This window comes from Aythya fuligula, chromosome 20 (genome assembly GCF_009819795.1).
Source record: "Aythya fuligula isolate bAytFul2 chromosome 20, bAytFul2.pri, whole genome shotgun sequence".
Taxonomy (NCBI): domain Eukaryota; kingdom Metazoa; phylum Chordata; class Aves; order Anseriformes; family Anatidae; genus Aythya; species Aythya fuligula.
Genome location: NC_045578.1, coordinates 8,227,254 through 8,248,525, shown reverse-complemented (window position 1 = coordinate 8,248,525; position 21,272 = coordinate 8,227,254). Strand labels below are relative to the sequence as shown.

The window sequence follows — 21,272 nt, the reverse complement described above, 5'->3', positions numbered from 1 at the left end:
ATTTAACTTAAAATATTCTCCCAATATTAGGCAAATTCACAAAGTACCTAGCAGAGCACAAGAGTCCATGCAAAGGGACTGCATTAAGGCCTCCTGGGATGGGTACAGCCTTACAGCACATTCTTGCTTATTTCTGCCATGGAAAGGGGAAAGAAACACCACCAAAAAAAAACTTTTCCCCACTTTCTATCATTTCTTTCTATTCGTATTGTGAAAGTGAAAAAAAAATTCCCATCCCATACCAGCAAACCCCACAACAGTGCACAAGAGGAAGAGGTGATGTAGCTCCTCTCCAATAAACCTACAGACTGCTGCACCACGGATAATCTGCCTGGGCCCAACTGATCTACAGAGCTGTGCTTGTACTGCCTGGGCTTCAAACTGCAAAGCAAAGCTCTTAGGCTTAAACTCAGCTCCTCAAGTAGCCTCTTTCTTGATGCTTGTCACTTTCTGCTTCGAGTACTTTACGCAGCTCTGATTCTACAAACGCAGTTCCTCGGCTTGGTTACAAGAACTGTAAAAACATCAGGCTTCTCAACCGATGTGATAAATCTCTACGCTGGCATGAGCGATCGAATGCTGAGCTGCAGCATCGATTGGATTCGACCGCAGCGGAGCAAAGCCCACCTCACCCCTGGGCTGTACGGCAGCCAAACGGACGGCTGCTGCCCGAGGGCTCCCACGTGCTACAAGCTGCAGCATTCCTCAGGTTCTCCAGCAAAGCAGACGTGGCTTGCTGCTGTCACAAGTCCCGCTGAATTAAACAGCTGCATTTCTACCTCTGCATCTGTGCTTTGCTCCATCTGTGCAAAGTGGAGCTTTCTTAGCAGTCACCAGCCGCTTTTTTTTTTCCATATTCTCAAGGCACAGTTAGGAATGTCGACGGGTTTTGTTTCTTTATGCTTCCTCCACATGTTCTCCTCTGCTCCAAGGTGAAGTGAAACCTGTCTGTGTTGCCCTGGTTCACCAAGGTCTTGTCAACTAGGGTGCGTGAGGAAACGCAGCTGTCCAAATTAGCTGGGAGAGGGGGGCTGCAACTTCGTGCTCGTTCTGATCCTAACCTGGCCGAACTGCCTCTCAGAGACAGGCCAAGAGGACTGCACTTGTTTTAGCACGAGATGGACACAAGCAAAGCATCAGGATATTGTTTACTAAGGACACTAATATACTATTAACACACACCTCAGTTGACGTCAACAAAACTCTCATTAGTTTCAGTTGGCCCAAACACAAGACGAAGACTAATGACCTTTTATGAACGTGTTGGTTATACAATGGGAGCACAAAGAATTCGGCAGAAAAATTTGTAAAAGAGAACAACCATGAAGAAGGCAGGAGAGCTACAGAAAACGAACATTTTCTGCACATAGGCTCTGCAAAAAAGCTCAAAGCAAATTCTCAGAAGCATCACATCTGTGCTACCAAACAGTAGCATATTTACTGGGAGCAAGACCTGTCCTAATCTAACCAAAAGGAAACATGAAATTAAAATCACAATTCTATTCTGGTTCTCAAATCCTTTTATTCCTATTATTCCTCTTTTCTTTCACTCAGCCTATTCAGTGATTTTTCTGCATCTCTGGCAATCACAAGAGGAATTAGGCAGCTCCTCAGAAACCAGCACGAGAGAAAAACAGTGCTTGGTAAGTCAGTCTGTTCAGCGGTGTGAATGGCACTGAGCTATCTGGCTTGTTTGCAGGATAGTTTCCACTGACTGAATATTTTGGAAGTCCCTCTGCTCATGCGGCTGCAAACACCCACTGCAAAGCGTCAGTTTGCTGAACAATCTGAAGGATGCAGGCCTTTTAGCACACTTAACCACAGCTCTGCATACTCTCAGCACTGCAGACCCGATTATTGCTCCTGCAGAACTGCTAGGCTCACACACGTACACTTTTGTGGCTCTAACAGACCACAAAGAAGAGCTGAAGACACACATCCCAAAGGGAAAGAGAAATTAAATATGCTTCGCTGTTAAGAAACCTGATATTTACGCTGCAGTTAACAGTGGAGAACAGCATCTTTAAAGTCTTTCTTTCAGGTATCTCCTCTTAAATTGCTGCAGATTTTGGCACTGTGCTTCTTTAAACGGGTATGGAAACAATTTTTCAGGAGAAAAGGACCAGGCTGGTTTCTGCCCCAAACTTAACACAACGGTGAATGGAGCTGCCCCGCTTCTCTCTCTGTTCAAAGCCCAAGCACACAATTATCTAAGCAACTCCTCGTTTTCAGACATCAGTAACAGATTCCTCAAAAGTTCAATCAAAGGGGGAAGAAGAGTGAAAATCAAAGAAAAGCAATTTTTGGCAGACAGGGCAGCGTGGGGAATACTGTGGCAGTTCTTCTTTGAACTCCTTGCAGCCGGTGGCTATAAAGCTAATATAAAACATCTCGGAACTGTAAAAGAAAAGGAAAAAAATGCAACTGAAAGGAGTAGGAGCACAGTGGGGTAGAATTACCAAAACGGGGATTAAAATGGCCCCCAGTGAGATGGGAAGAAGTATTCAAACAAGTTAGTGCTCAGATCACTGAGGTGGGGGGACGCTAGGGAATCTGCTTCCCTTTCTTTTACTGCAGAGCGAAACCTACCCTTGGCATGACAAACCATTGCACGAGGTTTTATTTATTTACTTACTTTCAGGCATAAAAGATTTCAGGGAAACCTTTTTCAGGATGGATATCTGGGAGTTTGGACAAAATCAGGACACTCTAACTTTGACTTATAATCAAAGCCGATGTGCAAGTCCATGGAAGACAGAAGGGCAGCATAAGATGGCTGAGGGACACAAGGCAGATGCTTGTTTTTCCTTTCTGGCCACTAACCTGGACTAAAAGACTGCAGCCAACATTTTTTCAACCATCTCCTCTCCCAGCTGACAACTGCTGTTGTCAGAGTTGTTTTTTAAAAACCTGGTGTGAATGAAGGTGCACAAACAACATGGGTGAGAGCTGTAAAAACTTCCCAGAGTTCTAAGCTGAAAGCTCGCCTCAACCGAGTTATTTTGCTGTAACTCAAAGAGGAAGATGAAGAAGGGTTCTAGGGATTAAAACCCCCGAACAAAGCCTGACAAAGTCCCAATCTGTGACCGATGATAATGTTATCTTACTGCCAGCTCATCTACAGCAGCTTTCATCTGAGGATCTCAAATAACTTGCTTCTATAAAGCAAATCTTGAAACTCCTCTGCCATGAAGCCACTTGTGTATTTTACAGAAAAAGCAAACCTACTATTTGTGGAAGACATGAGATGAGAGAAGGGCTTATGTCTGCAGTGAGAATTGCAGAGGCAACAGAAGCAATTTCAGAAACACTAAGCCTCTTCCGCAGAAAGGCAGCAGGCATCATTCCTACAGGCTTCTGCAATTACAGATGAAACCAACATCCACAACCCTCTGAATGCTCGTTTTTGCCTAAGCAAAGGCCTTACTCATTCTAACTTTCTTCAACCACGACTGCTGCTCGTAATGAAATCAGAAATCAAATTTTCAATAAATTTCATTTTCTGCAGACAGAACCTCCTACAATGCAACAGGAACACACGGCCAAAAGCAAACCTAAAAGAGCACGGTGGTTACTCACTTGTCCTGGGACTCGATATACACATAAAGGTGAGGCTCAAAGCACTTGGAAACAATGCCATGGAAAGGATTGTCAGGGGCCTTTGGCTTCTTTGGCTGTAAGAAAGCATTGAGTGTTAGTTTCCAACTCACTCTGTAAGACCTGAAGAAATTGTAATGCAACAGCACGGAGGATCTAAGCTCTCAGAAATGCTACAACACTAAAATTTGTTGTCAAATAATCAAAAGCATATAACCAACAGTATGTACAAGGTCAGCGTGTCCCCATCTTCCCTTGCTTTTACAGAGCTGTCAGTATTCCAGAGAATTATCTTTTCACTTTTAAAATACTATTATCCTTCAAGGGAAGGATGCTCCATACTAACAGATTTCACCAGAAAAAAATGTTAATGCAGTAGTAACAGGACTTCCCTGGTCACCTCTGAAACGAAATGCAGCAGTTACTTGGAAGTAACATTGAAAACCCCTACATTTTAGAACATTAAGGGTAACAGCTTGAAACTATGGACTTCATCTGGATGACTTTTATTTAGATAAACAGAGTGTAATTACTGGAGCTGGAATTATACAGGCAACATTACAAGACTGCTTTCACTGTAAAACATGTTTCTGGGGATGCAAAGACTTCTATTTTAAAAATCACAGTTAGTGTTAAGCACAGACGCCGTTTGGGAGTCATCCAGTTTACTCTCACTTCAGTTCAGTACTGTACTCTGCAAAGTGGCCAAGCACATCTCACTGAAGCCACTGGGACTATTCATATGCTTAAATATGTGCATGTTTAACTATCAAGCTGGACAGGCTCTTTAAACTTGTCTTTGCCCTACAGCTAGATTTCATTTTATTTTTGAAATAATTTTCCTTGTTGCTGGCTGGCAAGCTGACAACTTTTCACTGCCTGCAGAGAGCTCTGGAATGGAATTCTTGCCTCTCTCCACAAAAAGCCAGGATCAGCTCCTAGCCAATGAAGATACAAATTTTTCCAGTTGATTTTTTTTTTTTTTTAAAGCATAAAAAAGCAAAACAAGAGAGCCTAAAGGACGTTCTCTCCTACATAACAGAGATGATGGCACTAAGTCATCTGCAGAAATTGCTAGGCAAGTATTTCTCGGAAATAATTAAGGCTCAGAGACGCGATGAATACGAACATATGGCTGCAAACTTAAAGTGAGTGAACAGTTTTATGGAGACCAGACCACCTCTATGAGACTGGCTTCATTAACCTTTTCACTAACAGCAGGGCTGGAGAATGTAAGTTTTTTACAGCCTTGGGAGAGCGCCACTGCCCAGCATCCTCTACCCCAGCCGCTTTGCCAGTGCCTGCCCGTTCCTGCCGGATGCACACACTCATCAGAGCTGGGAGGAAAACGATAGGTGGTAATTACAGAAGCCTTCCAGTCGCCAAGGCTCCACAATGGCAGCGCCAGCACAAGGTTGCAGATTCATCATGTTTACGATTTACCAAGCTGGAAGAGCTGAATCCTAAGGCATAACTGTTTTTTTGCGTGCGTGCGCCTCTGCATCATGCTGCTCCCAGCATGTCTGGTGGAGAGAATACTAAATCTTTTAACAGTAGCAGCGAAGCTGTATTTCTGAGTGTGCAATCCTGTCCAAAAGCTGCAGATGTTTAAGCTATTTCCTCCTTGAGTTTGATGGAAATAATAAAAGGTTACTGTTGTCACAGTGAGGAGGTCTGCAGCTGGCCCAGTTTCCTTTCATTACTATCCAAAGTAAACAGATTAAACCTAACTGCTAGGATCACTAAAAGAGGTTCTTTTTAATATGGGTTCCTCCCCCCTCACTCTTAGGCTCCCTCTTAGATTCACAAGTGTCTTGAATTCTCAGAACTAGTGTCTTGAAGGAGCTCTACCGCTCAGCCCTTCATCTTCAACCCTTCCTTTCTCTTCTCCATCTAGTGACAGCAGAAAATGAGACCTTCAGCATGAACTCACTGGCACTAACCAATTCTTGGCATTTTGAAACAGAACTGCTGGGGCCTGTGGTGTCATGCAGGTGCTTCTGGCCAGGGCAAAGCGTTCCACCGTTCACTAAAACCAGCCCTAAACCACCTAAAAAGGCTTTGTGATTCATCTCTTCGCTTGCATTCTGGCACTACTGCTTTCTCCCAGGATGTCCCCTCATCTCAATGCTGCACATCAGAGCCAACCTTCCTTCAGCCACTGCAGAGAGCAGAAACAAAGCTCTTCACAAAAAAAAATAATACATCACACATGTCTCCCTGAGCTCCCAACCTCATTCTTCTAGATCACTGATAAAGTCTGGCCAGTACCAGCTCTCCACACTGCATTTTAATGGAAAAAAAAAAAAAAACACAAAACAAAACTTTGCTTTATCATTCTGCTTCAGGACTTGTGTGTGGTGAGGGCAGAGGGCTGCCATCTGGAGGGGATGCACTGCACCCAGCTGTGCTGATGGAAAGCTACCAGCCCACAAATTATTTTGGGTCATGGATCTGAGTAGGTCCTAGGGCCCCAGCCACGTATCAGGCTACCACCTGAACTCACTGAGCATGGGGAGGGTACCTAACCCAAGCAACATATAACTGAACGCTTAGAAAATATCTGTCTGGTGAGTAAAAAATAGAGGGCTTGCAGACTTTGATACCGGTGCCAATTAAAACAAAAGCTCTTACTATTCACTCCTTTATTGTTTGCAGAGGGCTTCTGAAACCCAGTGCTTTTACAAGTGGTTAGGTGTTGCCAGCAACACAGAGGTAATGGATGAAAAACACTACAGATATAAAAATCCCAGCAGTAATATATTTGGAGTGAAAACCTAGAACTGACACTTGAAAGTTCAATGAGCTGTCTGATGACTCCAGACTTAGTCTGCTTGGCTGAAAAGGCAAAATATGAATCGCAGCTCCTTGTAGTGGGAGCTCCTCCTGGGATCTGAAAACCCAACCGTGCTAGTTCATCTTGCTTTGACAGAAGTCCTCTAGTTACATTTGAGCTGTTGTTGCATGGGCTAGAACTGAATCCTGCTTGCTCTCATGTGACTGGATTGTCTCTGCACCATTAACTGAAATAAAGATTGCTTTGGTTTCAGTGAAGCGAACCACAGCAAACCAGAGTCACACTGGGAGCTTGTATGCTGCACAGAGAAACAAAACTGTGCTAAATTAATTGCTGCGAAAACAAACCCTTCAAACCAATGTCACAGGAAAAGATTAGGTGCCACCAGAGGTTTTGACACAGAGACTGACTCACTAAGAACAGGAGAGCTTCAGAAACTTACTTTTTCTGCATCGCTTTTTTCAATTACAATCTCATCTGTCTCTGTCCCAGCTTCATCCTCGAGAAATGGGTTGGTAGAGGGAGGAGGCACTTCTGGCTTTTTCTGTGTAAAGGTTAAAAAAAGGAAAACTCCTTAGAGAACAGTCTGGTTTGACCCACAGTCCACACAGCTGCATTCATGTTTTGCTTTACTAAGCCCTTCAAAGCGCTGTACAGCAGTTGGTCTTCTCCAAGCACAGCAGTGACTGCAGACTTCAGTGTTTCACCTGTAAAGCCTACTCCTCTTGCACCTACGCTCACTGAACTCTGCCTCAGTTATCCCTGGAAAGGGCATTTGAAATGTGGAATTTCCATTCTCTCTAACCCCATGCTGTAAAACATGTGGTCTCCACCAGGAAGACCCATCAAGGCTCCCTGCTGCTTCAGCAGCTCCCAGGTGCAGAGCCCAGAAGGGTACAGAAGGCTCAAGCAGAGCTCAGAGCAGTTCCTCCAGTGGCATATTTCTTTGTATTTTCTTAGAGAGCCTTGTGTCATCAGGAAGCTTAGATGAGATGGCTCCTGCGCTCTGACCATCTCCCTCTCTCTCCCAGAAAGGGATTTCTGCTCAGGTTTTATTTAACTTGCAGGTAAAAGCATCTGAATTTACAATTCTAGCTGATGCCTTTCTCCTATGCAAAGAGAGGCACACACGTGTCAGGATGCTGAGCTCTTGCTCAGGAGGCACTGCTGTGACTGGCTCCTAAATCCTTTGAAAACACAACACGTAACTGCAGGACTGGTGACACAACCTCTGACAGGAGGCTCCAAAACTCCACTGCTGCTGCACTAAATCCTACGTTATAGCTCCCATGACACTGCTCGTCCCCACTGTGTACTCACTAGATAGTCGTTTAAAATTATGGGCTTCATTTTGTGTTTAAAACAGGTCAGATGACAACATCTCGAGTGTCATAGCCTCTAGGTACATCACATAGACAGAAGGGGAAACTTTTCTTTTTTTCAAGCTGCACTCTCCCCTCCTGTCTATTTCATTTGTAACAGATTCTGTACCTACCTTTTTCCACAGGGATAAGAACCCAGTGAAGTCAATTTAATTAAAGCTGCAAACTTCGTATGAAATTTGTCAGAAAGACAAAGCCAATATTCTTCAGAGATCTAAATTCAGCCAGGAAGAAATCCTTACAGGACTTCCCTTTTTAATTAGCAGCACCTGCTGATCCACCGCAAATTACAAACAGGCCCAGCAGGCTTGCCTCATAAACTGAATTATCACATCCAAGTAGGCTTTGAGACACCAGCTGGCCAGAGCAGCGAACCTCAAACCAGTGGCTCCTAAGCCACATGTGGGCTCTGCTCCCAGGGCACTTGGCTGGTAGAGCACTTAGATGAGATTTCAGGCATGAAAAGCAGAGAGATGACCCCAGAGATATTCTCCGAGGTGTTTCTCTTGGCTCTGCCTTTACAGCCTACCAGACAAGACACAGAAAAGTGGAAACTATCGACGCCCCTGCAAGAAAAATTAACCCAATGTGAGATTGGAAGTTGTTACCATGGGGTAAACGTGTGGTACCTAGAAATGAACTGAGGAGACGACTTTCAGTTATAATGTGTCCTCAATATGCGGAGAACAAATATTATAATGCAGTCACCGTGCCGTAATTACTCTGTGGTTCTCCATACCAACGTGGCTTCAGCTGCAAACAGCAGCGTCCAGGAGAACCAAAGAAGTACACAATCAGCGTAGTTTCCTTCTTGGGAGCCCTATACCATCCCCTCTACCATAACTCCAAGATCAGGAATCACTTTCTCAACTACAACCCGCTGAATACAGTCACAATAACATTCCACCTGCCAGTGGATGCTGAAGGTGAGACCTTTTGCAGCTTCCCATTACCATAACTATGTGTGAGATGGGCTTTTCCCCCCCCAGGAAGCTGTAGAAAGGGTTGCTCCTGCTTACCACTGTCCCATCACCTAGAGTGCAACCTGAGAAACGTTTAGCCAGAAGTCCTTCAAAGTTGGTTGTCCTCTGAATTGCAAACAAAAGCAATTTGACCTCAATCTCCTTTGCTCTTGTGCGCATTATCTTTGAGAGCTCAGTCCTGAAAGAGAGTGAGAAAATGGGGAAAATAAATGTGGTTTTCTATAAAGAAAAAGATCCAAAACCTAAGAATGAAATTCGTTCTGTTACCTAAGGATGCTTTCACCACAAAACAAGCTATTTCCTAAGATGCTCTCTTTAACAACAAAACTGCTTTACAGGATACACTTCAAACATAAGCACATTTGTTAAGAGCTTTGGGTAACAGGACCCTGCCTCCAAACACCCAGAACACACTGCAGGCAGGAAACTCAGCAGCGTCAAATCTTGGGAGGTGCAGTGACTCAAGTAAGGACCCAGAACTCCTGCTGGAACTTTCCTCTGGTCCCCTGTCTCCGGCTTTCAACGAACATAATTCAGAGCAGTCGCATCATAGTCTGCTCCCACCTTTTTTTCCCCACTTTTTTCTAATATTACTGATTTTTACTTATGTACACTGAAAATCCACTTCCATACTGTCTTGCTCTCTCAACAGTACATACAATTTTAGGGTTACTTCTTGGGTTGTTCACTCTCTACTTGCTTTTAATCACATGCAATTTGTATACATACACGTGGAGATTGCCTTTAAAGCCCTATGACTATGTGATCCACCTGGCAAAAGACATGCCAAATCTTTTCTTCCAAGGTAGGTGATGCTTCTGGGAAGCACCACAAGCTCCCCCTGCCCCACGCTCACCTTGTGACGTGACAAAACTCCACAGCGATGCGCTCTGTCATGCACCACTCCTGGGGAAACATGCGCCCGTATTTCTCCTCATAGTCCACCAGCTGACGTTTTATCCAAGCATAGCGCCTGTCAATCTTATCCAGCCAGGCGACCTGAGATGGAGAACAGGATCTTTAACAGCAGCAGCAGCTGTTAATACTCAGCCTGACTGCTTAACTGTACCGTTGTAGTTTCACAGAGGAGCTTGAGCTACTGATCACATTTAACTTGCTCACTTTTAATAATCCTGAAGAACGACTGCTAGCATTTGAAAAGTGCCTAAACACATGCTAGAGTGAAAATCCTATCTTGTGAGGATAGAGCAAATTCTGTTGAACTTCTTTTTATTAAGGGTTTGGGGTCTGCAACTATCAGAATATGTTTTTCAACGCTTTACAGGGCAGAAAATATTTATTTGTTACAAGGCTGATCTATGAACTTAAGCTCTAGGAGAGGAGGAAATCATCCTGGCATAAGACAAGATTGCCTCCCAACTCATCAACCAGTCCATATCACACCAACAAGTCACTGCTTCCAAGCCCTCGGGTCAAAGTCACTTTACCACAGGAAGCTGTGGAAACGTGAACTTTGCATTTTGCTCTGCAGGACCATTTACAAAATTCAAATGTAGTTCACAATGCTTCCCTTACATCTTGGTTCTCTTGGAAAAGGACCAGATACTCCGAGAGGTGTTGTTTAATAAATTTCTTGATGATTTCCTGTTTGATTCTGGGATCCAGGACATTTGCGACTAGACACGCATCACGCAGAACGTTGCTGGGTCCACCAGGCCTCTAACAAAATAAACAGGAACAAATGATTTAAGGTTAAATAGCTGAATGGGTGATTGCGAATTGTACTGTATCCAAGTTATCTCAATTTTATCCTTTCCCATTATTCTCCTCTTTTTGACGCTACTCTATTATTACTGAGGCACCTTTCTACTGTTGGATGAAATTGAGCTCCCTCCATTTCACTGGCCAGAAAGTTCTTTCATGGTTCAACAGCCAGGAATCCACCTACTACAGAAGTGCAGCAACCTCCTTTACAGAAAAGAGCCATGGTTCTAGCACTGGAGAAGATTCTTTCATTGCCCTAGATATTCTGAAGAACAGCTGAAGAGAAGCGGCTGATGTGGAACAAGAAAACTCTGCAAAACTGAGGGCCAAATGAATGGGAAAAAAGCAGTCTAGTGATGATCAGCAAGCAACACTTAAGGGAGCATCTGTTGACTTGTATTGATCCATATGATGATGGTAGTGGAAAATACAAAAAATTTAGTAGCATTAAAACTGCTCTTTTGAAGCTGATTTATGTGCACATAGATCTGCCCTTCATCAAGCATCTGCTCCAAATAGTTTCCTCATTTCTGTACTTTGCTAGTTTCATGAAGAAACCAATAGAGCTGGTGCTTCTTCAGTGCTTCTTCTTCTTTGGAAGACAAAACCAGTGTTTTCTTTAGAACAAATTCAAATTCACACCTACCCCCATGTTGTTTGCAAACATTTGGATGCATAATTTGGGGGAAGCACATTTGGTGCCTTAGCCCTAGCCCAGATTTGTATCTGTGCTGAGTAAACAAGAGACAAACTTGGTGGCAGCAGCGTGTCAACATGCTTGTCAGACAGCTTGTGCTTGGCTTTCCCTGGATACAACACAGACTTTTTGTGCCCAACAAATAACCGCAAACACAGGTGAGGAACACCTGGATTACATGCCAAGGGTACAGGGCCCCACTTTGGTCTATAGGGCCACACAGTGCTTGGTGTAATCCTTGACTGGCTCGCAGAGCTCACTGCAATAGCTGTGTTTTAACAACAGGCTGACTTGGAAAGTCACCGTGATGGAGATCTCACCGATCAGTGCTTTTTCTGTCTGTGCAAATGATCAGTGTAACAGCACTTCTCAGCTAGACTCAAGATGCAGCGTTGACAGAGGAAGGGTGTTATTTCTCTCACACATTCGCTGGAGAGAAACAGTGAGAAATGTGTTCAGCACCCTGCAGCCTGGGAGACTCATTTGCTTTCTAAATTAGCTCCTGAAACAGAGAGATCAAGCCTAGATGTAAAATGAGATAAAAGCCGATGACAATGATGTTGGCTAGTTTTCAGCAACACTTTTCAATGGGAAGAAGAGAGGAAGTAAGAGCTTTACCTTTGTACCTTGAGAAGGAAAGGCTTCCTCAAAGTCAGCCAGGATCTGCTGTCCTAATTCATTTTGCGCTGCCTTCACCCTGATGAGGAGAGAAGAAACAACTTTTGTTCCACTTTCTGCAAATTTTCCTACAAAGCGGACTGAAAGGCTAACACCTACATAGGGCTCTCTTAAGGGACAAAATAAAAAGTATGCTAAAGAAAAAACATCCATATTAAGGCCTGTATGTCAGAACTGGGAAAGTATTTCCTCCACGAATGACACTTGGAAGACAGCTCCATCTGCACAGCATCAGCCCCTGAGCTCTCCTGGAATGAGTCCTCGATGCTCTCGCGCTGCTGCAATTTAGTATTCCAATAATGGCCACTTAATCAGCTGAGAAATCAGCACAGCTCCTTTAATGCCAAGGTGATCAATTTATAGCAGGTCTTTATACTTGTTTCTGTTGATCAGTTTTCAAAAAGTACGCTTTTAAGACAAGAGCTTCACAATGTCTCAATCTTCAGAGTGAACCTTTCACAGCTCCAGGTGCACTGACCTATTTTTAAATGCATCCATGTGCATGCCGTTGGCTGTGGTTTTACCCTATAAATCTTCTGTCTTAAGCAGCATAAGAGCAAAGGTATGAGACGGGTGAAAAAGTCCAAACAGATCACGATCTTGCTCTTTATTTAGCTGAGAGAATAAGGCTTCCAATTTCCAGAAATAAAAGTCACTATGGCTTAATTGATACTTCTAGGGAAATGGAAATGCCTACACGTACTAGAAAGAGCCAAAACAAATAGTTAGGCACTTACATCCCTCTGCAGCCCTCACATTCTTCCATCACTTTTTATTATACTGGAAACACTTTAAGGACTGAATTGATAACTCAAAGCAGTGGATTTTTCCACTGAGATTGATATGTTAGAAAGAAGGGCTACGTTTACTTTTGAGAAAGCATTTCAGACTGTGGGAAGAATTTGGGTAGTTTTTTGTTTACGACTCCTCAACTTCATCAAGGAATGATCTGTTTCTTTAATCTTCCCGGTTTAGGTCCATTAGCAGCGGAAATGCTCCACTCCAAGCTGACCTGACAATGCTGGGGAATGGTCTGGATTCTTTAACGGTGCCAAACTACAAAAATTATGGTCCTTTAAAAGTCATGGCTGAAATATAACTTTGTATCTGTGATTTAACTACAAGTATGACCTGCCTTATCCAGGATTTATCTGGGGGGATTTTGCTTTAAAAGCTTCCTGCCTGCTATGTCAAACTTGATTCTCACTCGAGCTTTCAGCTTCGCAGGATGTTTAGAAATCTTTCACCCTTCCAGGTATAGATCCACAGTTAACACCTTCGTAACTGTAAAACAAAAGGGATTCACTCATGTGCTGAAATAGACGGAGCAGAGTATTTAAGCGAGGAGGAAGTCAGCCCAGCAACCACAGCTCCAGACGTACAGTAAGCATACTAACCATGGGTTGAAAATTTTCATCTTTTCAGTGATCTACAAACAAAAAGCCTTTAGTTTTAGGAGTCACATGAATGAACGAGCTTGCATAAGCAACTGGACCCATGAGCTGCGGCACTTCTTGCCTTGCATACAGCAGGGACCTTCCCATTAGACAGCAGCTGCAGCACAAGTACAGTGGGAGCACTGGAAAGAACAGCAGCCAGATTCCTCAAGCCTCAACAAATTTAAGAGAGGCACTGTCAAGCAGTTAAAAGCCCTGTCCACAGGCTTTGTTGTTTTAGGCTTTGATTCAGGAAAGTACTTAAGGGTATCCTTAATGGGGATTCTCATATCCTTAAACTAAGAAACTTGCATGAATGCCTTGCTGAGCTGGGCTGTTAAAGTAGTATTTTTTTAAACCTCAGCTGCTTAAAAATCTCTTGAAAGCAAACAAGAAAAATGAGTTTTATTATTATTTTTTTTTAATGTTTTGAGAGATAAGGATGGGGCAGAGAAATCAAACCGGCCAAAGGTTTAGGCATGTGTGAGCAACAACAGGGTGCCTCAGCATCCTCCCAGTAATTATCACTCTTTATGTAAGCACACAATCCCACACAATAACTTTTTTTCCCACCAGCACACGCAGAGAAACAAAAACATTTACGCTGTGTTTTTCCAGGAAGATTGCTTTAGGTGGAGAACACAGGACACCACTTGCTTCAGCCGCTGGAGCTTCCTGCTCCCCAAGGCTCCAAGCCTTTCTGTAGCTGGGGACAACCTTCCTGCAGTGGGAATGGAAACTGCTGGGGTGAAAGCCTCAACCCCAGGGCGAGCTTCACTCGTGTTCATCGCTGAAGGACCGTCTGTGCGTGTGTTTAACAGAGCATGTGTTCAAATACTTACAAAAAGTGAATTACCCACTGAGGCTCAGCAAGCTCAGGCACTCGCAGCTGGTAACAGATTTAGGATGTCTTCCCAGGCTGGTTTTGTACAGATCTCTTTCCCCAACTGGATCCCTCCCGGCAGCCTGCTGGGGTGCCCAGCAGCCATCCTGGCTCGCCGCAGTGGGGAATTGCTTTTTTCCTGGGGTTGCTCACGTGTGCCAAAACGTTTGGTTATACGAGCAGAGATTTTTGTTTTTCTGACTTTTGTTTTATTACTAGTGGCTTCTTGTACTGTTTCCCCACCATAAAAACAAAAAAAATCCTCACACTTATGCTTCAAATGACAAAAATTACTAGAAACCACAATCCCTTTAGCCAAAGCTACCAGAAATCTTAAACTACGCCTGGCAGCTCGCTGAGATACAAAGAGGCTGAGCTAGCCTGTTCTGCTGGGGCAAACTTATAATCTGTTTTTTCCCCCCAAATACTTTCCAAGCTTTTTTCCACTATCTGCAAGGCTTTTTTCATGGGTGGGTTTGTGACCACTAATTGTAAGCTCCCCCTACAGATAGAGAACAAAAGAATATTGAGAGAAAATATTGCTATTTACTACAACAAATAACCTCCAGTGCACCGCAGCAGAAGTAGTTTCAGGAACACAAATAGGAGAATGTTCACATCTAGATGCAAATCATGTCATTTTTACGTCGTTTATGTCATTTTACTCAACAGGATCTCTCCAAAAACCCAACTGAGAGTTAAGTCAGGTTTCCAATAAATACTTACTGTGGGATTTTGTTTGCTTATTTTCAAGGGGATGGAACAGGTAGAAAGCAGCCTGTAAAACCTAAGCAGGAATTTAGATTGAACCCCACATGACAAAGATCACACCTAACAACATGAAGCATCTAACATGGTCTCCCATTCATATTTGGCTTCGCTCCATTCATGCCAAAGAAGAGAGGCTCTTTATTAAATAAAGCAAAAGAATCCACTCGTCTAGCAGTGCATATAATAGATTTACTGTATGTAATACTTGGGTTACTGTCACAGTCTGCGCCAAAATCCACTGAAGAATTTCTTGCTTTCACAAACATCCAAGAGGCTTCAGTTGTGCTATTAAACCAAATCCATGAGATACCAAACCCCAGTAATTTCAGCCTAAAAACAGCACTGAGGAAAGCCAGGCAAACTTCCTTTGATGTTTCACGAGTCATGGAAGAATTTCCAAGCAAGGAGAGAGAAGTCAACTCCAAACTGGGCCCCAGTAGGTACATGGGCAGTCCAACTGCAGAGCAGATATTACCATGCTGGAGACCTCCCTGTAGTAATTTGCTGCCTGGATGTCAAAGCAGTAAAGAGACCCCAGCAACACCCTGGGTGCAGCTCTCCTCTCACCCCACAAGCAGCCACTTCTACTGCTACCAGATGGTGCGACTCTTGCGGCGTAAACACTGGGAGGAAAGCCCTGCAGAGACACTGCTAAAAATAGGAGGCACAGCCTTTCTTGAGCTTTTCAGATCCTTATCTTGAAAGGAGAAGAAAACAAAGGAAATTCTCCTCCATGTCCCTGCTACTCTCTCTGGTGTGACTTGATACCACTGTGCCTTTTAGCATCATGATGAATTGTTCTCTTTAATTACCAACAACTACAAAAGTAATAAATAATCATCCCCTAAAAAGCAAAAGCCAGCCAGAGTTCTGCACCAAGGCTTAAGTTCTACATGGCTTTAAAATGGCCAGTGACAGCAGGTTTCTGTCATTACCAATCTGGAAGAAAACGAAGCAAGTTATCTTTCTGAGCATGAGGCTGGAATAGACAACAACCTAAATTCAGAAGAGCATTGACATATGTTTCTCTCTCTTTGATGTTCGTGTTCATTTCAGCAAATGCTTACGGTCAAATGCTTTGTTAAAACAAGGCTCCATCTTTTCTCTCTCAAGATTTAGGGTGGATCTTTGTTTTGTTCAGCTTCATTGATTCCATCTGGGTTTTCTGGAAGATGTATCCATACCATAAAGAAGGTCCAACAGATTTACAGGGAATTATTACAAACATATCACTCAAACACTTTTTCCATCACTAAACAGCACAGGCAGCCAGCTGCCATCTTAGCAAAGGGAGTCACCACAAAATTAATTAGTCACCAAAACCCTAATTAATTAGAAGACTCCATGAACTAACTCCATAATGAGCAAAGTAATCTCAGGCATCAAGAGGATGGTGGTGACAGATGTGTAATTTTCAAACTGAAAAGAAATGCTATCAGATACAGTTGTATCATTAAGAAGGTTCATCACAAATGTTAATAGGCTGTTTGCACCTCTGAGCTGTGCTCAGCACTACTACAAGCTGCTAAGTAAACATCATCTGTGTGGTGCAAGGGAAAAATAAGCCTGCTGTAAAGCAGGTTTGGGCCAGGAACAAAGTAGCCTAGAACAGGGAGGACCTTGTTCTCTTGACACCCAGCTGTGAAGTCACAAGTGAAGACAGTAGGAAAGCTGGTGGCTTAGTCATCACGGAGCCTTCGCATGCCACTGCGGAGAATGGTGGGCACTTGCTGCTGGAATTGCACTAAAACTCACCAAATTTAAATGCATAATTCCGCGTTAGAAAACCAGGAGTGTACAAACTCAGCACAAATGATTACAGCACTCAGGCGCGGTGTGTGTGATTTTGGGAGGACTCACTACATGCCCCAGATCTCAGTAGACCTGGGCAACAGTGGCAGGTTTTGGCAGCAGAAACTCAAGGTTTGAGAAAGCACCACTTCAGAATTTACAACAAACACCTGTATGTGAAGAACACATTGAACAATTTGCTCTTCCATTCATTACTCCAGGTAACTAAGTTAAAAGCCAGTCAATCAGAAGCCCAAACCATTCACGAATTGCATCCATATTAATTAGTGTTATTTAACAGAACAGGCAGCTCCAGATTTGAGCCAACTGTGTCCAATTTTAACCTTTTTGTTTTGGCTGGAAAGAATTTCAAAGGGCCATGTCCAGCCTTCACATTCCTGAGGAACCGATTCTCTCATGCATTTTCTAACTTTCCTTGATGACTTTACCTTTCAGACAGCTGCCGAATCTGAGGAATCCCCATGTATTTGTTGAAGTGCTCTAACACATTCACAACGCCTTGGAGGAGGTTGGCAACTTCCCCATACTGTCTCCTCCTGGTCATAGCCCTGTAAAGGAAATTAAAGCTTTTAACAAAGCAAGTCTGAGGAAAATCTTGGGTGGCAATTCCAGAGGTTACCTCATCCACACCGGGTCATGCCAGTCTCCACTGACATTTATTTTTCTAAAATACACAACTCTTCATTAACATTCCAATGCTGCATTAAAATTTCACTTAACTGATGCTAAAATAAACCAATGCAGCACACATCTAACAAAGCTCCAGAAAACATAAATGTCAAAAGCAACACTTGGCAAAGAACATGTAAACTACTGAATGCATCCGCTTCCCCGTATGGGTCCGGAGGCAGTCAATGTTATTTTACTATAATGACCAGAGTTAAGCCATTCGTCATCACACACAAAGCGTGAGTTAAAGCTTCACAGGGAGGAGAATCATTATGCCGAAAAGCCCTTAGCCTTGGCTTTTTTGTTAATAACTTTCACAGGGAACTTGCAGAAAAAAAAAAACAACTTTATTTTTATTTCATCCTCTAGGATCGTTCCAATGGAGACAGCAGCCTAAGTAAAATTTAATTCTGAACACTTCGCAATCCAGCGTTCGTGCAGAATTTGCTGCAGTCCAAGAACAGGCTGTGCTTGGGTCTCACAGCTTCACAGATGCAACATGTAAAAACTGAACTCCCTTAGCCCGTGTGTTTCTCAAGCACATTAAAAAAAGAAAACCACAAAGAATTATTAGAACCATCTAACCCCACTTCATACACAGTACAAGCTGTAAGGCTGCTTTGAACTTGTTCTCGGAATTAGAGGACCTTCCAGAGAGAGAGATCCCATTCCAGCTTAGGAAGAGACTGCTAAGAATCCCCCCAAAACCCCTCAAGAGCACATCCCTGATGACGATACCTAACTGGACAGACTGCCTTACACTTTCATGAAGCCAGACTCTCATTCCCAACCTATTAAGTAAACTTCCCTCCAGAAAAATAAGCAGCTGTTACAGACCTACTCGGAGCACTGCACCGAAATTAAGAACTCAGCAGTGGTGTCAAAGTGCCACTAAAATTCATGTGCTTACTCCAGTGAGTCCACTCCTCCTGCCAGCATGTGCAGGTGATTGAGGGTGGTGATGGAGGTGGTCAGATGACGCTTGGCATGATCTAGCTGCTTGATATCCCGCGTGATATCTTTAACCTAGTGAACAAAAAAATAGGAGTCTGGTTAAATATCAAGCAGCAGCAACAAAGTTTTAAGGAGATGAGAAGGGCTCTCCCCATTTTAGCTCCGCAGCCACATTAATGCAAGGCCAAGGATACAGGTGCAACACATGCTTAACAGCAAATTACCAGCCAAGCAGCAGCAGCAAAGACATAAAAATAAAAAATCAGTGCCTCCCTCCCCTTCAAAGGCTAAGACGAAGCTGCCACTCACCATTTGTTCTGATTTTTCAGCCTTGTCTTTAATATCCTTGATTTTACCAAAGAGTTGCTGGATGGCTTTCTGAGCTTCTTCCAGTGCCTGAAAAAGAATCAAGGTCAGAGCGGAAAGAAAACCTGCAAGCAATTTTCACCTCTAAGAAACATTCAGTTGCTTGGTCTTGGTCAGTGGAGGGGAGCAGTTTTGTTAGAAAGAAAATAGCAGCAGCACAACAAAAGCCAGTGTACAACGATGCACATAGTGGGATTTTAGCCGAGGTGGACCAGTGCTTCAGCATTCATGTTACAACAATGTGCTGGCAAAATCTGATCAAGACGTTCTATGAAAGCACCTCTGTGACATGACCTGGAGCACCATTAGGTTTAAGGTTCCTGCAATAAATTTCTGTTCACTAAGCGTAGAAAAATATGTAGCTACTCCTGATTAATATGCATTTAGAGTACGGAAACGAAACCTCCACACAAAACCCTGATGTTCCATCAATCCTAAATCAAAAATACGCATCACATACAGAACACTGAGTGCTCGCCTAAAAACCTCGCTGAATTAGCAGGATATTATCCTGTTGGAAAATGCCCTGCTCGTTTGGCAGATTGCTGTGGGGCGGGCAGTTCAGCCTGCCTCCCACAGGCACGAGGAGCGGAGGCACCCGTCCTACGCACAGAGGTTCAGCAGGACCTACAGGGGTCCAGCGGGGGAAATAGACTTGGCCCGCATTTTTGTGCTGTTTTTACTGCAGGATGCTTTGGGGATCTGGTCGTCTTTAAACAGCCATGGCGCATCTGACCTCACACGAGCAGCGTGAGCCACACGTGGATGCAGTGAGCGAAGCCACATGTCCAAAATCACATGCCCAAACTCTGACTTCTGAAGTATCTCAACACGTTTCGCCTTCCCGGCCTGATAACATTTCCAGCTCCAGCCCCGCTTTGTTTCCCCGCTGTTAAGTAGGCTTCTAGCCCTCTTTTTATATCCAGCCCCATGACCAGGGTTACGGGGCTAGCTACAAGCTCCTTCAGCAAATAAATTTAACACATCTTCATTCTGAAATGTAGGAGCAAGCTATCTGCCAGGAGGTTTTGCTGGAACGTAGCTGCGTTATAATAAAAAGTATAAAAGTTGGAAACATTCTATAATTCGTTTTCCAGAGGGGAAAAGTCTCTTCTGAAATATCTTTGGAATCACGTGAAAGTTAACACTTCACCCATTAGTGTCACACGGCATGTTTGGGAAGTGAACACACGAACGTGCTACAGGGACACCTCTATTAGAGGTGACCACCACCACCTACCTTCTCATTTGGCTCCAGCCTAGACACCTTTCAGAATCAAGTTTTCTGTCCTGTTTAAAGGCACATGGATTAAACCCAAACCAAAGACCTGAAGAACGCCCCTTGCCTCTAACTCCAGGCTCTACACAAGTCCCAGGGCACGGCTGCAGCACATCGCCCACATGGGTCATGGAGCATGCAGCAACCACCCGGCGTATCCTGCGATGTGGATAGGTTTGGAAAGTAAGTCAGTCTGCGATTCTTCACAGGTGCCAATTGCTCGGTTTCCCTTTGATTCCACACCGACAATAAATGCTGATTTCTCTTATCCCAGGGAATTCAGCAGAGCTGCTGAATTTTCCAGCAGGAGAGGTGAGGATTTAACCAGCCCAAAAAAAGATTCCCTGAGAAGAGACATTATCCAATTATCCTCCTTCATAGCCAAAGCCAAGGCAACCTCACAAAAACCATTCGATCTTTAGATCACCTCGAGCCAAGGTGTAGCAATAGGTCCAAGTCAGGGTCTCAAGCAATCCAAACAGGGGGAGCCAAGGCAAGGAGCCCGGGGAGGCCCTGCATGCAATGCAGCATGACAGAGCGATGCTGGCACCCTGCAGGACCACTCCAGGTTCCCAGCTACCCATATACTTCTTAAACACATCTCGGATACCATTCCCCTCCCACAGGGTTCTTTTTTTCCAGATACGGGCTCAGACAACACCACAGCTCTCCTTGCTGATGCATGGCTGCCAGCTGAACTCCAAGACCTTCAGCCATCCTCTGCAATCCGTCCACAGCTTGCTCTCCAAGAAAAGCAGTGCTCGAGCTGCTACCTTAAGCATCAGTACTTGGTTTGAAGTCATTTGCTCTTGATTGCCTTCAGCAACTTCAGAGTCAACAAGACCATGAGTGAGGATTTCCATCTCAGGTCTTCAGAAGGGTTTTACAATAAAACCCCTATCCACAAAGGAAAAACTATCTTATCTGTTTTCTTCATGAGACAGAACATCATCTAGCTGGATAAAAGGGACCTTTTCCAAAGTTACTGCCCATAATTTATCCTCAGAGAATGTCCCGATCCAACGAAGATTTAAAGCTGTTCACATAGCAACAGCGAACAAAAGAGAAACCACACAATCTATTTTTCTAACGTACTATTAATAATGCTGTGACAAAAAAACAGCAGAGGCTTTTTGCAGAAGACTGGTTTCTGCCTGAGGCCCACGTTCCTGCTGCAGGCCCGGCCTGCGCTCTGGGGGCAGAGGGCCTGCTCCCTTCCTCAAGGCTGCCCCTGGAGCAGAGA

General features: G+C 43.9%; 1 protein-coding gene across 1 annotated transcript in view; it reads right to left on the bottom strand.

Moving 5' to 3' along the window:
* VPS53 (VPS53 subunit of GARP complex) overlaps positions 1-21,272 on the bottom strand; it is a 61,179-nt gene that overhangs the window by 25,194 nt on the left and 14,713 nt on the right. Inside the window, exons 5-13 of the mRNA XM_032200848.1 lie at positions 18,694-18,780; positions 18,341-18,456; positions 17,190-17,309; positions 11,800-11,878; positions 10,296-10,439; positions 9,616-9,758; positions 8,796-8,937; positions 6,837-6,938; positions 3,580-3,674 (exon numbers count right to left, since the gene is read on the bottom strand). Coding sequence (XP_032056739.1) covers positions 3,580-3,674; positions 6,837-6,938; positions 8,796-8,937; positions 9,616-9,758; positions 10,296-10,439; positions 11,800-11,878; positions 17,190-17,309; positions 18,341-18,456; positions 18,694-18,780 — 1,028 coding nt within the window. The remainder of the gene's footprint in view (positions 1-3,579; positions 3,675-6,836; positions 6,939-8,795; positions 8,938-9,615; positions 9,759-10,295; positions 10,440-11,799; positions 11,879-17,189; positions 17,310-18,340; positions 18,457-18,693; positions 18,781-21,272) is intronic.